General features: G+C 40.5%; 1 protein-coding gene across 2 annotated transcripts in view; it reads left to right on the forward strand.

Annotated features, from left to right (window-relative positions):
• Nucleotides 1-17356, forward strand: part of GPSM2 (G protein signaling modulator 2) — a 51604-nt gene extending 34248 nt beyond the window's left edge. For both annotated transcript variants that reach the window (XM_049765696.1, XM_049765695.1), the window contains exons 10-14: nucleotides 8006-8076; nucleotides 12206-12382; nucleotides 13731-13890; nucleotides 14312-14523; nucleotides 16419-17356. In XM_049765696.1, coding sequence (XP_049621653.1) covers nucleotides 8006-8076; nucleotides 12206-12382; nucleotides 13731-13890; nucleotides 14312-14523; nucleotides 16419-16646 — 848 coding nt within the window. In that variant the 3' untranslated portion in view covers nucleotides 16647-17356. The remainder of the gene's footprint in view (nucleotides 1-8005; nucleotides 8077-12205; nucleotides 12383-13730; nucleotides 13891-14311; nucleotides 14524-16418) is intronic.
• Nucleotides 17357-17736: the final 380 nt, after the last annotated feature.

The raw sequence follows: 17736 nt of genomic DNA on the forward strand, positions 1-17736 counted from the left end.
GAACTTAGAAAGAGTGAATGTTTAATCTTTTGTTAATTTCTAATGGCAGAATGCAATGTGTCATTCTAATACCTAATTCCGTGAAGAATTTTGATGAATAACTAAAAATCTTCCCACTAAGGAAATAATAAACCAAAATTTTACAAATGAAAACTATTCTGTTCTGGGACTGGAGAGATAGCATGGAGGTAAGGGTGTTTGCCTTGCATGCTGAAATGCCGGCATCCCATGTGGTCCCCCAAGCCTGCCAGGAGCGATTCCTAGGCGTAGAGCCAGGTCCTCCTGAGCACTGCTGGGTGTGACCCCAAAACCAAAAAAAAAAACAAAACAAACCCAAAAACTAATCTGTTCTGCGTTTTCAGATTGCTCCCCTTCACTCCCTGGTTCTGTCCAGCTTGAGAGGGCCTCAGCTGGGCGAGGCTAAATGTTGAATCAGCAGAATCTACATTGATTGGGTTTATTGGGAGAAAAGCGGCTGCCTTGCACTGGTATTCCCTTTCACCCAGTTACATTAGTGGCTTCTGCATCTTTCTTTCCTTTCACAATATCAGACTCCACAATCTCCCCCATCGCCAGCGCTGCACAAAGATTCCTGATGTTGTTTCTCTTAATAGCTGTTTGGTGAACAAAGACATCCTCTTTAGTGTCATTTCTGTTAATGAATCTGTAGCCATTTTGAACATTGAACCATTTAAAGTATCAAAGACTTGGATTGTCAACATTGGCTTATCCATCTCTGCATTGCTCATCCTGCCAAGTCCTGTACCGAACCCGGGAATCTTTTGAGTGAGAGCTCTCTTGTATTCTGTACACATTTGTCAGACATCTTTAATGCAATTTCTCATATCTTACCAGGTCAAGTACCGGCAGTAAAGGATTCTTCACTACCATAAAAGCACTCTTTTCTTTTTGGGGCACATGCATGGGAGAATTTTTCACGGATATGCCACATTCAATTCATCTTGAAAAATGTTGGTAAATACACCAGAATAGTATGAGGAAACTCATAAGGAGTATTATGTACAACATACTCTGGTAGAGTATAGCACATTCAGTGCAGTAAAAGAGGGATGCCATATTTTATCCCGGAAAACTTTTTACCCCACTCCCTGTTTTGAAGTTTTTGTTTTCAGGCCCACTGAGGGATGTCATTCTGTGGGGTTTCACTTGCATTTTTGCACAAGAAATTAGACAGTCACAGGAAAAAGGTATTTTGGCCAGGGGTTGTTGAACAGCTGCTTGGATCTTACTGAGCAGCTTCTAGCTCTCTGCTACCTTCTCTGCCACTTTTATTAGCCATAGTTATATAAAATAAAATATATAATTTTATGCATTACATATAATTATGTAAAATATATAAAATAAATATATAATATTAAAAAATCACCTGAGGGTCAGGGTTGACTAATTAAGGGTACTTGTGCTAATTAGAAAAGATGAAAGGGCTGGTCTGATGGCAGTGGCTTATCAGAACTTATTAACGTTAGTATCACAAAAGTTGGTATATAATGACTAGGTTTGGGCCCGGAGAGATAGCACAGCGGTGTTTGCCCTGCAAGCAGCCGATCCAGGACCAAAGGTGGTTGGTTCGAATCCCGGTGTCCCATATGGTCCCCCCGTGCCTGCCAGGAGCTATTTCTGAGCAGACAGCCAGGAGTAACCCCTAAGCACCGCCGGGTGTGACCCAAAAACCAAAAAAAAAAAAAAAAAAAAGTTGGTATATAAGCCCCACTGCTCAATTTGACTGGCTTTAAAAATAAAAAAGGTGGAAGGATAAAGTGACTTTACAGGTATATTACAACAAACTCCAATAATGAAAATATAATCTTGTTAAAAAATAGTATAATGTAAGTTCTGGAGTGGTGGCGCAAGCAGTAGGGTTTGCCTTGCTACATGCTAACCTAGGACAGACCCCCAGCATCCCATATGGTCCCCCAAGCTAGGAGCGATTTCTGAGCACATAGCCAGGAGTAACCCCTGAGCATCACCAGGTTGGCCCAAAAACAAAGTATATATAAAGCACATACAAACAAGAAACACATGAGTTTATTCATGAATAAAATGCAAAACCAAACCTCGCAGTGTATTTTAAAAAGACAGGAATACAGAGAATTGAATATTAGGAATTTTCTATTCAAATTCAAATATTCAGATAAAGAATTATCTGGGAGTAATAAACTCTAACCAAACATTGTATGTGTATGTATGAGAAATGTCTGATGGGGGGGCCAGAGAGATAGCATGGAGGTAAGGCGTTTGCCTTTCATGCAGAAGGTCATTGGTTCGAATCCGACATCGGTCCCCTGAGCTTGCCAGAAGTGATTTCTGAGCGTGTAGCCAGGAGTAACCCCTGATGTCTGTGTATGTATGTGTATGTATGAGAAATGTCTGATGGGGCCAAAGAGATAGTACAGCAGGCAGAGTGCCTGCCTTGCACATAGCCTTCCAGGGTTGAGCTCTAGCACTCCATTTGGTGCCCTGAATACCATCAGGAGTGGCTTCTGAGTGCAGTGTCAAGAGTAATCCCTAAGAACTGCTAGTGTGACCCAAATTCCCCCTCCCTGTGGAAAAATCCGCATGCAGTAATCCCACAGGGAAGGTAGGGAGCAGGTCTGTAGCAGGGTGACCTCAGGAAATAAATCCAAACTCGGGTCCGGGGACCTTTCCACCATGTGGAGCAAGAGATAGAGGCCAGCTGAGTCTGCAGTATTTTTTGAGAAGATAGGACCACAACCCCATGGGCAGGGAAAGGGTTAGATTATTAAGGTAAAGACCCTATTTAGAAGTTCTTCCTTTCCAGATGGGTCCTTGACATGTAAAAAAGAAAGCCATGATTGTTCATGGTGACAGCTGATACTGCCATATTGTTTAGGGTGAAAGCTGGTTAACCTAATATCTCCCAAATTAAAAATGTCTGATATAGTAAGCTTGAAATTAAAAGCATCTGAGCTGGGGCTGAAGCGAAAGCATAGTGAGTAATGTGCTTGCCTGACACATAAGTGTCCAACATGGGTTCAAGCCATAGCATCCCATATGGTTCCCCAACACTGCTCCGAGTAATTCCTAAGTGCAGAGCCATGAGCATTACTGAGTATACCCTGGGTATTACTGGGTATAACCCTAAAAACTTAAAAAAAATATTTAAAAAGCATCTGAGCAAAAGAAAGCTAGTATCTATATTATTATCAGATATCCTTAAAAGCAAAAGATCTTGTTAGAAATGAAAGCAATACAGTGGCTTTTCACAATGATTACAACTTAGAATCCGGGACTAGAGAGACAGTACAGGGGGTATGGCGCTTCCTTTACAATGTGGCCAACCCTGGTTTGATTCCTAGCACTGGATATGATCCCCCAAAGTACCACCAGAGGTTGCTCCTGAGCATTTGAGTGTGCCCCAACCATCCACCTCCACCCGCAAGAGCCAAAAATTTAATTCACCAGGAAGAGTCTTTGCTGAAGTTTGTATGTTCACAGGAAGCCTAATGATACACCATTGGTGTATTTAAATCACCCAATAAAGGGAAAATCCAGAATGATAATGGGACAGTTTAACACATCTCTAATTGCTATTATTGGCAGACCAGATGTTGTCAAATATATCAGTTTTCCGAAAACTGATACAAAAACTGTCAAATAAATCATAATAGTTCATTTGTGAAACATCTTGGAGTTATTTATCACTATATATGAAAAAAGATCTGAAAAAAACATTCTTGATATGTATATGAGAAGTCCTTCTGCTATAGATAGAAAGATCATTAATTTGCATTAATTGAAGTAGTGTGCTAGTAGCAGAAAGACAAACAGACCAGAACTTAATGGAACTGAGTGAGTAGAGAGTCTATAGTCTCTACTGTGTTACATAGAGGGAAACTAATGTCTTACACAAGAATTTATTCTTGATGGATTAATTAAATGTGAGGATGGAGAGAGAGTACAGGGGTTAAGTTGCTTTATTTTGCATGTAGCTGGCTGTGGGTCTGATCAAAAACCAAAATCATAGGCAGTTACTTAACCTGAGTTTTATCACAAGGAAGTGACTGTTTTGGCCTTAAGTCCACGCTCAGGCTGTTAGGAAACACAGACTATGTTCATGATAGTAGAATGGAAGAATTTCTCAAGACAAAAACAAACCATTAAGAAAGATGGGCCTTGGAAGTCAGTTCTTTTTGCTGAGAGGAACTATATAGAGAAAAACACAAGTTGGAAGAACATAATTGCCACAAACAAACAAAAAAAGAGATCCAGACTGTCTGAAAACTGAACTAAAAACAAGATATCTCCGATAGAAAATTAACAGAATCTATGGGCCCAGAAAGAAAGAAGGTAGGGGAGAGAAAGAGAGAGAGGAGAGAGAGAACAATATTGCTGAGAACTAAAATACAGAACTGAACAAATCTAATGTGTTCAGTAAGTAAAGAAGAATGGACAGATGTGCTTAGAAAGGCACAACATAGCTCAAAAAGAATATTTATTTTTTTGTTTTTTTGTTTTGTTTTTTGGGTCACACCAAGGGGTTACTCCTGGCTCTATGCTCAGAAATCGCTCCTGGCAGGCTCGGAGGCCATATGGGACGCTGGGATTCGAACTACCATCCTTCTGCATGTGAGGCAAACACCCTGCCTCCATACTATCTCTCCGGCCCCTCAAAAAGAATATTTAGATGAGTTTTGTGGTATAGAGACATTTTAATTTTCCATTATCTTTGTACTGTTTGGATTTTTAGTGTAGCCAGAAGGCAAATAGCAAGGCAGCCAAGATAGTTTATTGGGCTAATCGTGGCTTGCCTCAGTTACATAGTCTACAAAATAGGAATCAATAGAAAAATTTACTGAGTATCTACCATGTGCGAGGCAATGAAACTATAAAAAATAATAAAGTAGACAAGAATACCAGCCTTGGGAGCCGGAGCAATAGCACAGTGGGTAGGGCATTTGCTGACACATGGCCAGCCCGGGTTGAATCCCCAGCATGCCATATGGTCCCTTGAACCAGGAGTGATTCCTGAGTGCAGAGCCAGGAGTAACCCCTGAGCACTGCCAGATATGGCCATACAAAATAGGAAAGTTAACAGAATATGAATAATTTAATAGACCAAAACAACAGAAGGAACCCAAGGGTTATAAATATATGAAAATAAATTTAACTTCATTTTAATTTTTGTTGTTTTGGGACCATACCTGATGTTGATCAGGACTTACTTCTGGTAGGCTAGAGGGAAACTAGAACTTGGTATTGGGGAATGAGCCTAGGTTGACCATGTGCAAGGCAAGTGCCCTACAGGCTGTACTATCTCTCCAGTCATTCTCTCAGGGAAAACTCAAGGAGATAATACTGAAACCCGTGAGGCTGACAGAAATTTAAACCTGTTAGTGGCAGTACTAAAATGATATAGAGTAGGGCCCGGAGAGATAGCACAGCGGCATTTGCCTTGCAAGTAGCCGATCCAGGACCAAAGGTGGTTGGTTCGAATCCCGGTGTCCTATATGGTCCCCCGTGCCTGCCAGGAGCTATTTCTGAGCAGACAGCCAGGAATAACCCCTGAGCACCGCCGGGTGTGACCCAAAAACCAAAAAAAAAAAAAAAAAAAATGATATAGAGTAGTGGAAATGGAATGCTGAAGTTTCCGAAAAGGAAACTTGTAAAGAATACCTGGCAGCCTCCTGGGACTGTTGACAGGCACTAAATGTAGGACCTTGCAGGTCTTCCCCAAGTTTTGGTCTTCATAGCCAAACCAGAATAAATGTTTGTTTATGTACACAAAGAGACATTTCCAGCAATTTTTTTTTACTACATAATAACAAGAAATTGCAAACCACTGAAATGAATTTCTTTCCAGATCTAAACTAGCAATGAATCTCACAGATAAAAAGTTTATCAAATGAATTTAGAGTATAATATAGCATGAGACTTTATATACTGCTAGATAATCTTTATATAATTGCTTAGATATATACGTGGGCAGGAGAAAAAATTTTTTTTTTTTTTTTTTTGGTTTTTGGGCCACACCCGGCTTTGCTCAGAGTTTACTCCTGGCTGTCTGCTCAGAAATAGCTCCTGGCAGGCACGGGGGACCATATGGGACACCGGGATTCGAACCAACCACCTTTGGTCCTAGATCGGCTGCTTGCAAGGCAAACACCGCTGTGCTATCTCTCCGGGCCCAGAAAAAATTTTTTTTAGTTTTTAGGTCACACCCTGTGATTCTCAGGGGTTACTCCTGACTCTGCATACAGGAATCTACTCCTAGCCAGTTTAGGGGACCATATGGGATGCCGGAGATAGAACCTAGCTTGGCTGCATGCAAGATAAACGCCCCACTCCCCCTGTATTATCACTCTGGCTTGAAAAATTTTTTTTCAAAAATATTTTTTAAGCTGTTGAGGGCCTAGAGCGATGACAAAACAGGCATTGTGTTTGCCTTGCATACAGCCAACCTAGGTTTGATCCCTAGCATACAAATTATCCCCCCAAGTCTGCCAAGAGTGCAGTCAGGAGTAAACACCTGTGCTGTAGGGTGTTGCCCAAAAAACAAAAAGAAAGTGTCCAGAGAGCTGACTCAGAAACCTGAAGCCACAGGACTGACTCCAGAGCTACATTATCTCTGAACATGGCCAGAAGTGGCCTAAGAAAGTAAAAAAAAAAACCTGCAGGAGGAAAAAAATTCAGATTCTACAAAGAGGATTGAAAATGTACGTAACTGTGCTGTTTATTCGGGAGTGGGGGGCTCCTAAGTGCTCTTGGAGCTGCTCTGTTAAACCCAATAGTTCAGCAGGCCACAGGTGCTTGGGGACCAGCAATTCAAGACCACTGAGTTTTCAGGTCACCTCTGTAGTATTGGGGGAACCAGATGATGTGGGTGACTGAATCTGAGGGCTCCACATATATTCCTGCCCATCTGAGCTCTCTTCGACATCATGACTTCTTTCTTTCATGGGGGTTGTCCGAAGCAGTGCTGGGGGAGGGGGGCAGGGAAACTATGTAGTACCAGGGAGCAAACAGCTCATTGCATGCACAGCAACAGGTTTTTTTTTGTTGTTTTTTTGGTTTATTTTGGTGTTTTGGGCCACACCCAGTGATGCTCAAGGGTTACTGCGTTCAGAAATCACTCCTGGCTGGTGGGGGAGGAGGGAACGACATCATATGGGACACCAGGGATCGAACCCAGGTCTGTCCTGGGTCAGCCATGTGCAAGGCAAATGCCCTACCATTGTGGGATTGCTCCAGCCCCACAGCAACAGATTTAGCTCCTCTACTATCTCTCAGGCTCCCCCATGGCTTAGTTCATATAGTGGGTATTAGGTATCATGTAATTCCATCGAGTATGCTCTTTAAAGGGGCCAGAACAATTGTATAACACTGGCCTTGCACAAGTTTGGTTCCTAGATGGTTCCCTGAGCCCCACCAGAAGTGACCCCTGAGCACTATTGACTTTGGCCCAAAAACCAAAACAAACTAAAAAAAATTCCCTTTAAGTCGAAATGAAAAAATTGTCTCTGTGTGTTGACAAAAAAAATTTAGTATCTTTTTGCTTTTTGTTTGGCATTAACCATAAGATCTGAACATGGAAAAGGTAACTATAAAGGAGTAACAATATAGTACAAGGGATGTTATTTTTATTCTTATTTCAAAATTAAAGACCAAAAGCCTTATTCATATGTTTTTAGTTAAACCACTCTAGAGTTTAGGCTTTTGAAGAGACATGTGTATAGAATAGAACCAGTTATTATAAAATGCCTTGTTTAAATTAAGGGGCAGTGTTTAGTAACCAAAGTTAGTTTCCAACCAAAATACAATCCCCTCGCATGAAAGCATCCTTAAGGGAGCGTATCTTCTATTTTTATGTAGTTGGTAAGTAAAATTATTATTCTTAATATGTGTTTGTATATCTTTCCGTCTCTCCCCTGAGTTTGTATAAGTGATTTGAAAATTGAGCAGCCGAATTTATAGTCTCAGGCTTCCTGATTTAATTCCCTTTTTTTTTTTTTTTTTTTTAACGAAGGTGCCCGTCCCAAGTTTGGACGCCGACACAGCATGGAAAACATGGAACTAATGAAGTTAACACCAGAAAAGGTTTGCAATATTTTTTTTTTTTTTTTTTTTTTTTTTTTGGTTTTTGGGCCACACCCGGCATTGCTCAGGGGTTACTCCTGGCTGTCTGCTCAGAAATAGCTCCTGGCAGGCACGGGGGACCATATGGGACACCGGGATTCGAACCAACCACCTTTGGTCCTGGATCGGCTGCTTGCAAGGCAAACACCGCTGTGCTATCTCTCCGGGCCGGTTTGCAATATTTTTATCTTAAAATTTCTTCATTTGGGAATAAAATACTTTTGTAACTTGTAATATAAATTAAATCATTTCAGTAAGCTTTGACTCTGCATTTCAAAAGTTTTCCACTGAAAAGAATCAGAAAAAAAAATAGCGTCAAAGGAGTGTGTTAATTTGCTACTATTTTAAGACCTCTGTAGATGCATAAAACATATGTGGAAGTGTCTCTAAGCAATTTGCCAATACCAGTTGCCTCTGGGAAGACGACTGTGTGGGTTCCTGGAATCAATAACTTTTATAGCTTGAAACAATGGAATATTTTCTACATATATGTATGTTTTAAGGTTAGAAAAACTCAGAACAGGGCAAGGAGAGATAGAACATCGGTGTTTGCCTTGCAAGCAGCCGGTCCAGAACCAAAGGTGGTTGGTTCGAATCCCAGTGTCCCATATGGTCCCCCGTGCCTGCCAGGAGCTATTTCTGAGAGACAGCCAGTAGTAACCCCTGAGCAACACCGGGTGTGGCCAAAAAACCAAAAACCAAAAAAAAGGGCCCGGAGAGATAGCACAGCGGTGTTTGCCTTGTAAGCAGCCGATGCAAGACCAAAGGTGGTTGGTTCGAATCCCGGTGTCCCATATGGTCCCCCGTGCCTGCCAGGAGCTATTTCTGAGCAGACAGCCAGGAGTATCCCCTGAGCACCGCCGGGTGTGGCCCAAAAACCAAAAAAAAAAAAAAAAAAAACTCAGAACAGGGCAAGGAATCTTTTCTTCTCCCCAAGTAAATAACACAGCAACACTGATAAGATTAATAACATGTATAATTAAGGAGAGAAGTTTTATTCTTTTTGAAAAGTTTTTTTTAAATTGTATTAGGATGCATCTTCTTTATGCTATTAAAAACCAAAACAGGAGAAACTTTATAACTAAAGGGGTTGTTGGAGAATGAATATAGTCTTTTTCTTTTTTTTGGCAGTGCTGGACTCAAAACCAGGACCTCCACCATGTAAGACAAGATCTCAGCCACTGAGCTACACCCCTGTTTTAGGCAGCTTTCTTCCATCTCTGTTTATTTTATCTTGTTTTTTGTTTTGGGGTCACACCCAGCAGCACTCAGGGATTACTACTTCTGGCTCTACACTCAGAAATAGCTCCTGGCAGGCTCAGGGGACCATATGGGATGCCAGGATTTGAACCACCATCCTTCTGCATGCAAGGCAAATAATTTTATCTTGTTAAATGTAGCTCTTGTTCCTTTAAAAATATGGCAATTTACAATTACAAATTTATAATTTACAATGAGTAAAGCTCCAATCCAGGTTGAATCCCAGCATTCCACATGGTCCCCCAAGCACCACCAGGAGTGATTCCTGAGTGCAAAGCCAGAAGTAAGTTTGAAGCACCCTTAGGGGTAGCTCAAAAAATAAAACCGGGTGGCTGGTGAGGTGGTGCTAGAGGTAAGGTGTCTGCCTTGCAAGTGCTAGTCAATGAAGGACCGCAGTTCGATCCCCCGGCGTCCCATATGGTCCCCCCAAGCCAGAGGCAATTTCTGAGCGCTTAGCCAGGAGTAACCCCTGAGTATCAAACAGGTGTGGCCCAAAAAACCAAAAAAAAAAAAAAACTAAAACCAAATAAAATTATATGGTTCATTTTTTTAATACCATTTATGAAATATTTAGTGTAGAGATTGGAGAGATACTCCAGTGGGTTGAGCACATGCTTTATGTGCAGACAACCTATCTCTGATATCACGTTGTCTTCTAATCAGCTGGGAGGCACCCCACAATTAGCAGACTAGGAATTGTCCCTGAGCATCTCCAGATATACCGCCTTTCCAGAATGTATGTTTAGAATAACAACTTTAAGCATTCCAGTAACCAAATTAAGATTAGTAGGAATAGGGTCCGAAGAGTTTAAGGCACAAGTCTTGCAGGTGACCAATGCCAGTTTGATCTCCATCACCTAAGCATCACAGGGAGCTGTCCTGGAGAGCTCCCATATTTCCTGCAGTACTGCATCCTCAAGGCCTCATACTGAATCTACCAGCACAGTTAGCACCCAAAAATCAAATCTGAAAAAATCAACTATGTAATGCATTTTTCTTTAAATAAAAAAAGGAAAAAAAAATATGAGGCAGAACAGTACGATTCATGTTCTATGGTTCCGTTAAAGAGAGAAGGAAGGGAGGGAGGGAGAGGAAGGGGCAGGAGCTCCTGTCTAAAAGCTATAAATATAAATTTGAAAGAAGAAAAAGAAAAGAAAGGACTGATGTGGCAAGTTTGAGTTTTTTGAGTTTTACTATGCATAGGCATAGTAAGTATTAGGGAAATTGAAAGGAAATTCCCTTGGCCTAAGAGATACAGATTATCTCCACCCTTGAAGCAGCATACTGTCATGAGATCGACTATGCTCATTGTCAAACCCCACAGTCTCTCTTTATGGTGCCATCGAAGCAATGTTTTCATTTTCTTTGTATAGGTCCTTTACTTCTTAAGTTGACTCCAAGGTATTTTAATTTTTATGGTGTTCTTGTGAATGGGATTGTTGTTTTTTTTAATGTTTATTTTTATCATTATTTGTATATAAGAAGGCCATCAGGGCTGGAGCGGTGGTGCAAGCCGTAAAGCCTCTGCCTTGTGTGCGCTAACCTAGAACGGACCGTGGTTCAATCCCCCGGCTTCCCATATGGTCCCCCACGCCAGGAGCAATTCTGAGCGCATAGCCAGGAGTAACCCCAGAGCATCACCAGGTGTGGCCAAAAAAAAACAAAAAAAGGCCATTGATTTTTGTGCATTAATTTTGTAGTTTGCCACTTTGCTATATAAATCATGTAGTATCATATAAATCAATTTAGTATCATGTTATCTGCAAACAATGAGAGCTTGATTTCCTCCTTTCCTATATGGATGCCTGATATCTTTTTCTTGCCTAATTGCTATTGCAAGTACTTCTAGTACTATATTGAATAGTAGTGGGGAGAGGGGGTAGACTTGCCTTGTGCCATAAAGGCTTTCCGTTTTTTCCCCATTGAGTATATTTGCCATGGGCTTGTGGTAAATGGCCTTGACTTGAGAAAAGTTCCTTCCATTCCCATTCTTATTGAGTTTTTATAAACACAAATGGGTGTTAGACCATATCAAATGCTTTCTCCGCTTCTATTGATATGATCATATGGTTTTTCAGTTTTCTTTGGTTGATGTCATGTATTGCATTGATTGACTGTATATGCTGAACCATCCTTGCATCTCCAGAATGAATACTAGTTGGTCATGGTATATGACTTTCTTGATGAGGCATTGAATCCATGTTCTTCAGGGATATTGGTCTGTAGTTTTTTTTTTTTTTTTTTTTTTTTTGGTAGCATTTTTGTCTATTTTTGGTATCAGGGTGATGTAAAACTATTTGGGAGTATTTCTGTTTCTTCAGTTTCCTGGAAGAGCCTGAAAAGTATAGGCAGTAGGTCCTCTTGAAAGGTTTGAAAGAATTCAGGGCCTGGGCTTTTGATTTTGGGAATACTTTTGATTACCATTTTTATTTCCCCAATAGTGATGGGTCTGTTGAGATATGCTAGATCATCACGGTTCAACCTTGGGACATTATAAGAGTCCAAAGATCTATCCATTTCTTCCAGGTTCTCACGTTTTGTGGCATAGTTTCTCAAAGTAGTCTCTGATTACCCTTTGAATTTCTGTAGTATCTGCCTGTAGAAAACTGGCAGTATCTAATTTTTGTTGTTCATGCCCTACTTTCATTTTGTAATTTTGCAGGGAGATAGGGGGCAGGCCTATCTAAGTACAGCAGGTAGGACACTTGCCTTGCTACATGGCCAATCCACATTCAATAATACCCAGCACTCCATATGATCCACTGGGTATGATTTCCCCCAAAAAAGGCTGAAATTGTTGTTCATATACTTTTCGTTAATAATTTTTCAGGTGCAGAACTGGAATAGTGAAATTCTTGTTAAACAAAAACCACTTATTGCCAAGCCTTCTGCAAAGCTACTGTTTGTTAACAGATTGAAGGGGAAAAAGTACAAGACTAATTCCTCAGCTAAAGTACTCCAAGATGCCAGTAATTCCATTGATCACCGAATTCCAAATCCTCACAGGGTATGTTTAAAAAATTTTTTTGACCATTGATCCAAGTAACTGTTTCATTTTCTTACATGACTGATATTAGACATTAAATGAACCACTTACTCCAAGGCCTTCCATACTTGCCTGTCTTACTCCATATTTAGCTAAATTGTTCCACTTGAACTTTGAGCATTTAGGAACCATTCTGGATGCGAAGAAATGGAAGTTCAAGAAATAACTGTTAGGATTTCACTTATCACTGTTTGGACGCCCTGCCTCACTCAAATTTTCTTAAAAGACAGCCTCACTCAGCAAGAGGCTAGACTGTAAATCAGTGAGACCAGGGGTGGTTATTTCAGTCACCAGCCTTCTTCCCTCCTTACTAGTGACTAGGAAAGGAGGCCTCCAGAAAATTTACCTCAATCCAGATTTTATTACACAAGGGACAATTTGTAGTACTGCTATCTTAGTGCTAATAAGGAACCAAACAATTATAAAGAAGCTAGTTCAAAATTTACCATCCATTTCTCAAATAATGCAGACCTGAAAAAGGACTCAAAGCAGAATTGGAATTCCAGACAGACACATTTGGGCCAGAGAGATAGAGCTCAAGTATAGATTTATCTTTGCATGTGAGGTCCTGTGTTTGATTCCCAGTTATATGACTCAATGCCAGAGTCTCTGCATGCCAAAGACCAAACTTGGGGACTGTGAACTATTTCCCCCCATGTCTTTTAAGCCTACAAAGGAAAGTGTGGCTATCTTGAAGCACTGCTATACTTTGATATTCAGAATTTTAATTAAAACCTAATTCAGCAAGTCTTTTTAGATTGTGTTTGATTTTTATCTTATACACAGACTTACCATTTACAAACTACAAAGTCAGCTGCAAACTAGGAATTCTTAAGTTTCCCACTCATGAGGCCTTTTAGTCTTTTCAGTCCTTGCTCACACCGACCCAAGTTCTATTTCCCGCATCCCATATGGTTCCCTGAGCCTGCCAGTACTAATTTCTGAGCTCAGAGCCAGGAGTAAATCCTGAGTGTCTCTGGGTATGTCCAGAAAACAAAACAAAAAACAACAACTTCTGTACTCCAAAGTATTTATTTTTCAGAATATTCCAAAATAAAGCCCCCAGAAATCACTCTTACTCTGTTGAATTTTAGACAAGAACTCTGAGCTGTAGCACAATATTTACCTAACTCTGCCCCCACCAAGGTTATGTTTCTTTAGCCTTAGAAACACAGGATTAAAGACAAATAGAAACACTTAGTTGTATTGAAATTTTATTCCTTATAAAGTACATGCCAATTTCTCACTCTTAGTTTTCATTTCATGCTGAATTTTTTTCTATTTTCTATATATATTTTCTACTTTTTAGAAAATCAGTGCAGACACCATTGGAGATGAAGGGTTCTTTGACCTTTTAAGTCGATTTCAAAGCAATCGGATGGATGATCAGAGGTGCTGCTTACAGGAAAAGAACCATGTAAAAGCATCAACCACAGCTTCTTCCACTCCTCACAAAATAATGCGAAAAAGTAAGATATCTTTGTCACCCACCTTCTTAAGTTACCTTTGTTTACATCTAAGACTGTGTTTTCTTTATCCAGCATAAATTTTTTTGGGGGGGTGGAGCACATTTGGCTCAGGGGCCCAAACCCATACAAGGCAATGCACTACCCTGCTATACTATTGCTTTAGCCCCTAAAATATACATGAACACAAGTATTTTTCCTTAAACTTCTATTTCACCAACCAAAAGACTTCTCTGCCAAAAAATGAGTTCCCGGCAGCACTGGGCTCAAAATCATCCTCATTTGAGAAATTTGGTAGAGCCTTTGGTAGAAAGAAACCAGGTTGGGAAAGCATCCTGGTGTTCCTCTTCCATTCTCACCACAGAGCTGGTGTTGGAACTGAATGAGTTTTTTTTAATGACTCAGATTTTTCCCCTCATCACAGCACCATCTGTGGCATCCCCAAACACAGATGAGTTTTTAGATCTTCTTGCAAGTTCCCAGAGCCGCCGTCTGGATGACCAAAGGGCCAGTTTCAATGACCTGCCTGGCCTTCGTTTGCCACAAACCAACAGTCGGTCAGTTCTTGGTCACCTGATCACAAATGACAACAAAGAACCTGATGACGATTTCTTTGACATCCTTGTAAAATGTCAAGTATGTCTGCATGTTTTTGTTCATTCTATATATAAAACCCATGCTGCTAAGAGCCTTGGTAGTCTGGGAGCTGTAATTGGAGAAAGACAGGCTTTATATTAGGCAAAGTTTTATTCATAGATACATGAGGCATTTGAGGGAAGTCTAGCTAGGGCCCTGTCTGGACAGAAATATATCTATTGATACATTCACATTCTATTGATACTTTCACATTCTAGATTTGGGGTGTCTTGCCCCAGCCAAAAAGCAACTTTTGTGACACATTTTAGATATCTTTATTAGCCAGAGTGGTTAAGAACTTTCTCATGGTCCTGTCGAAGCCCTCCGGTATAAACTGTGTTTTTCACTAAAGGGCACTTCCTCTACCTGACACTAGTTCTATTATCTGTTCTCCCTGAGATAATACCACATGGGTTTGATCCCCAGCATGATTATACCCCCACAAAGAAAAAAGATAAAATAGCTACTGTTGTTTAAATTTAAAACGTAAGAGTCCTAGGGTTGGTAGGATGGGGAGAAAGGTGCTGGCAGGTCTGTAGGTTGCAGTATAGTTTGTCTTAACACAAATGGAATTATCAAGTGACTATCAGCCATAATTCTCTGTATATACTCATAACCATTTAGAAACTGAAGAATCCATATTCACAATAGGTGAAAGCAATCCCCTGGTATATGCTGAGAAATAAACCATAATCCTGTAGATGTGTTTCCACTCATGAGTCGTCAGATTCATAGGCAAGACTAGGAAACACGATTTCAGTCTTCCAGATGAAAAACATTCTGGAGAGAATCATCTTAGATGACTATGGACTGAATCATATGCTTCTTTCTGTTTTTACCACAACTTTAAATGCTTGATGTGGAAAACAGGAGGGGGATGGTCCCAGACTTTCAAAGATGGGTGCAAGAATCCCAGAAGAGAAACTAGAGGACAAAGAATAATGACGTGTGCCGTGCACTTTAGAACATAGCGAGTGCTCATTCGTAGGCCTCACATTCCGGAGTTCTGATGCAAGGTATTAGAGTGCCTTAAGTGCTTGAACTTTCAGTCAATTCAAACATACTTCTAAAGCCCTCATTTTTTGTTTCGTTTTTGGGCCACACCCAGGGGTGCTCAGGGGTTAACCACTTCTGGGGGACAGAGTGGTAGCACAGGGCGTAAGGCATCTGTTTTGTGTGCACTAGCCTAGGACGGATCAGGGTTCGATCCCCCAGCATCCCATATGGTCCCTCAAGCCAGGAGCAATTTCTGAGTGTAGCCAGGAGTAACCTCTTAGCATCACCAAGTGTGGCCCAAAAACCAAAAAAAAAAGAGAAAGAAAAAGAAAAAAGAAATCACCCCTGACAGGCTCAGGGGACCATATGGGATGCCGGGGATGGAACCCACGTCTGTCCTGGAATGGCTACCAACAAAACAAATACCCTACTCAGTGTGCTATCTCTCCAGCCCCTTTTAAATCAATCTTAGTACAACTTTACAGGAAAAAATTTTGGTTTGGACTATCAACAGATAAATGCCTAAGCTGGGACAGCAAACCTTTTTTAGAAAGAGCCAGAGAAAAGAATGGGAACCAAATTACAGCTCAACTCTATGCTTCTCTCAGGAAAGCATCACTGTGAAATCACAGTGGTCCTCAAACTATGACCCGCGGGCCACATACTGTATTTGTATCTGTTTTGTTTCTTCATTGCAAAATAAGATATATGCAGTGTGCATAAGAATTCGTTCATAAGTTTTGTTTTTACTATAGTCAGACCCTCCAATGGTCTGAGGGACAGTGAACTGGCCCTCTGTTTAAAAAGTTTGAGGAAGAAGCAGGAGGTAGCAGAGGGCTTTATTGTTCTCCTCCCCTGTAAGTCTGTATGTTTTAACTTTATTTCTTGTAAACTTTTAGGGTTCCAGATTAGATGATCAAAGATGTGCTCCACCACCTGCTACCACAAAAGGACAAACAGTACCGGATGAGGACTTTTTTAGCCTTATTTTACGGTCTCAGGCAAAAAGAATGGATGAACAGAGAGTTCTTTTACAAAGAGATCAAAACAGAGACAATGAATTTGGACTGAAGGACCTTCTGCAACGAAATGCTTTGTTGGAACTTAACAAGTCTGAAAAAAAATAATCAGACCATTATAGTTTTGGGGGTTTTTTGGGCCACACCCAGTGGTGCTCAGGGGTTACTCCTGGCTTTGTGCTCAGAAAACACTCCTGTCAGGCTTGGAGGACCATATGGAATGCCGGTAATCGATCCCGGGTCTGTCCCGGGTAGGTCACATGCAAGGCAAACGCCTTACTGCTGTGCTATCTTTCCAGCCCCACTTTGGATATTTAGCTATGTAGTATGTATATTTTTTAAAAAGCACCTTCCTTCCTGAACACTTCAAGGAAATTCAGTCTTTTTCCTTAAGAAAAAAAAAATTATAGCACTGTCAGTGGAGCTTGGAATACTTTCAGCATATTGTCAAAATTTAGCCATGTACTACTCCTATACTGGTCAGTTTAGGATTCAGAAACAATTCAGAGGGGAGCTATCTTCTAAGGTGCTTCATCCACTTGTGATATCTGCTGAGACCATGTGCTCTGGCAACTTGGTAGGCTCCTTTAGTGTGTCTAAAGGAAGACTTTAAATGAATCCTCTTGCTGAGTTATGTTTAAGTCTATATACTTTTCCATGTAGTAAGAAACCAATTACTTGACAATATGTAAATGTTACACAAGGGTAGCTTGTAAGACCTAATTTTATCTTTAGGCCAAAGGCACCATAAAAAAAAAAGCTCTTAAAATTTCTTTTAGTGTGTTAATAAAAATATGGTTTAAAATGGTATTTTGTTGTAAATACTACAATAAAATTTTCTTAAAACCTAGCTTATGGAGATGAAAACTTCCACTACTCTTTCTAAAAATCAAAAGTAGTTTACAAGGGTATACAGTAGGATGGAATAGGTTGTAAGGTCAAAATGCAAGTGCCCCTACCTGAAACAAGTTCACAAAATCATTCACCACCTCAACTTGCTTTTGCACAGCTGGGATGGAATCTGGCTTCTTTTCTTTCTTAAGACTTTTTTCAGGTGATTGATGGACAACAATAAGAACCACATTCCCTAATGGCAAAAGTCTGGGGCAGGGAGAGAATACAGGTAATTTTGGAATCGCACTAAAAGCTCTGTTTGGAAAGACATTTTGGTTCTGAGCTCAGACGAAATTTTTGTCAG

Source organism: Suncus etruscus, chromosome 19, assembly GCF_024139225.1.
Source record: "Suncus etruscus isolate mSunEtr1 chromosome 19, mSunEtr1.pri.cur, whole genome shotgun sequence".
Taxonomy (NCBI): Eukaryota; Metazoa; Chordata; class Mammalia; order Eulipotyphla; family Soricidae; genus Suncus; species Suncus etruscus.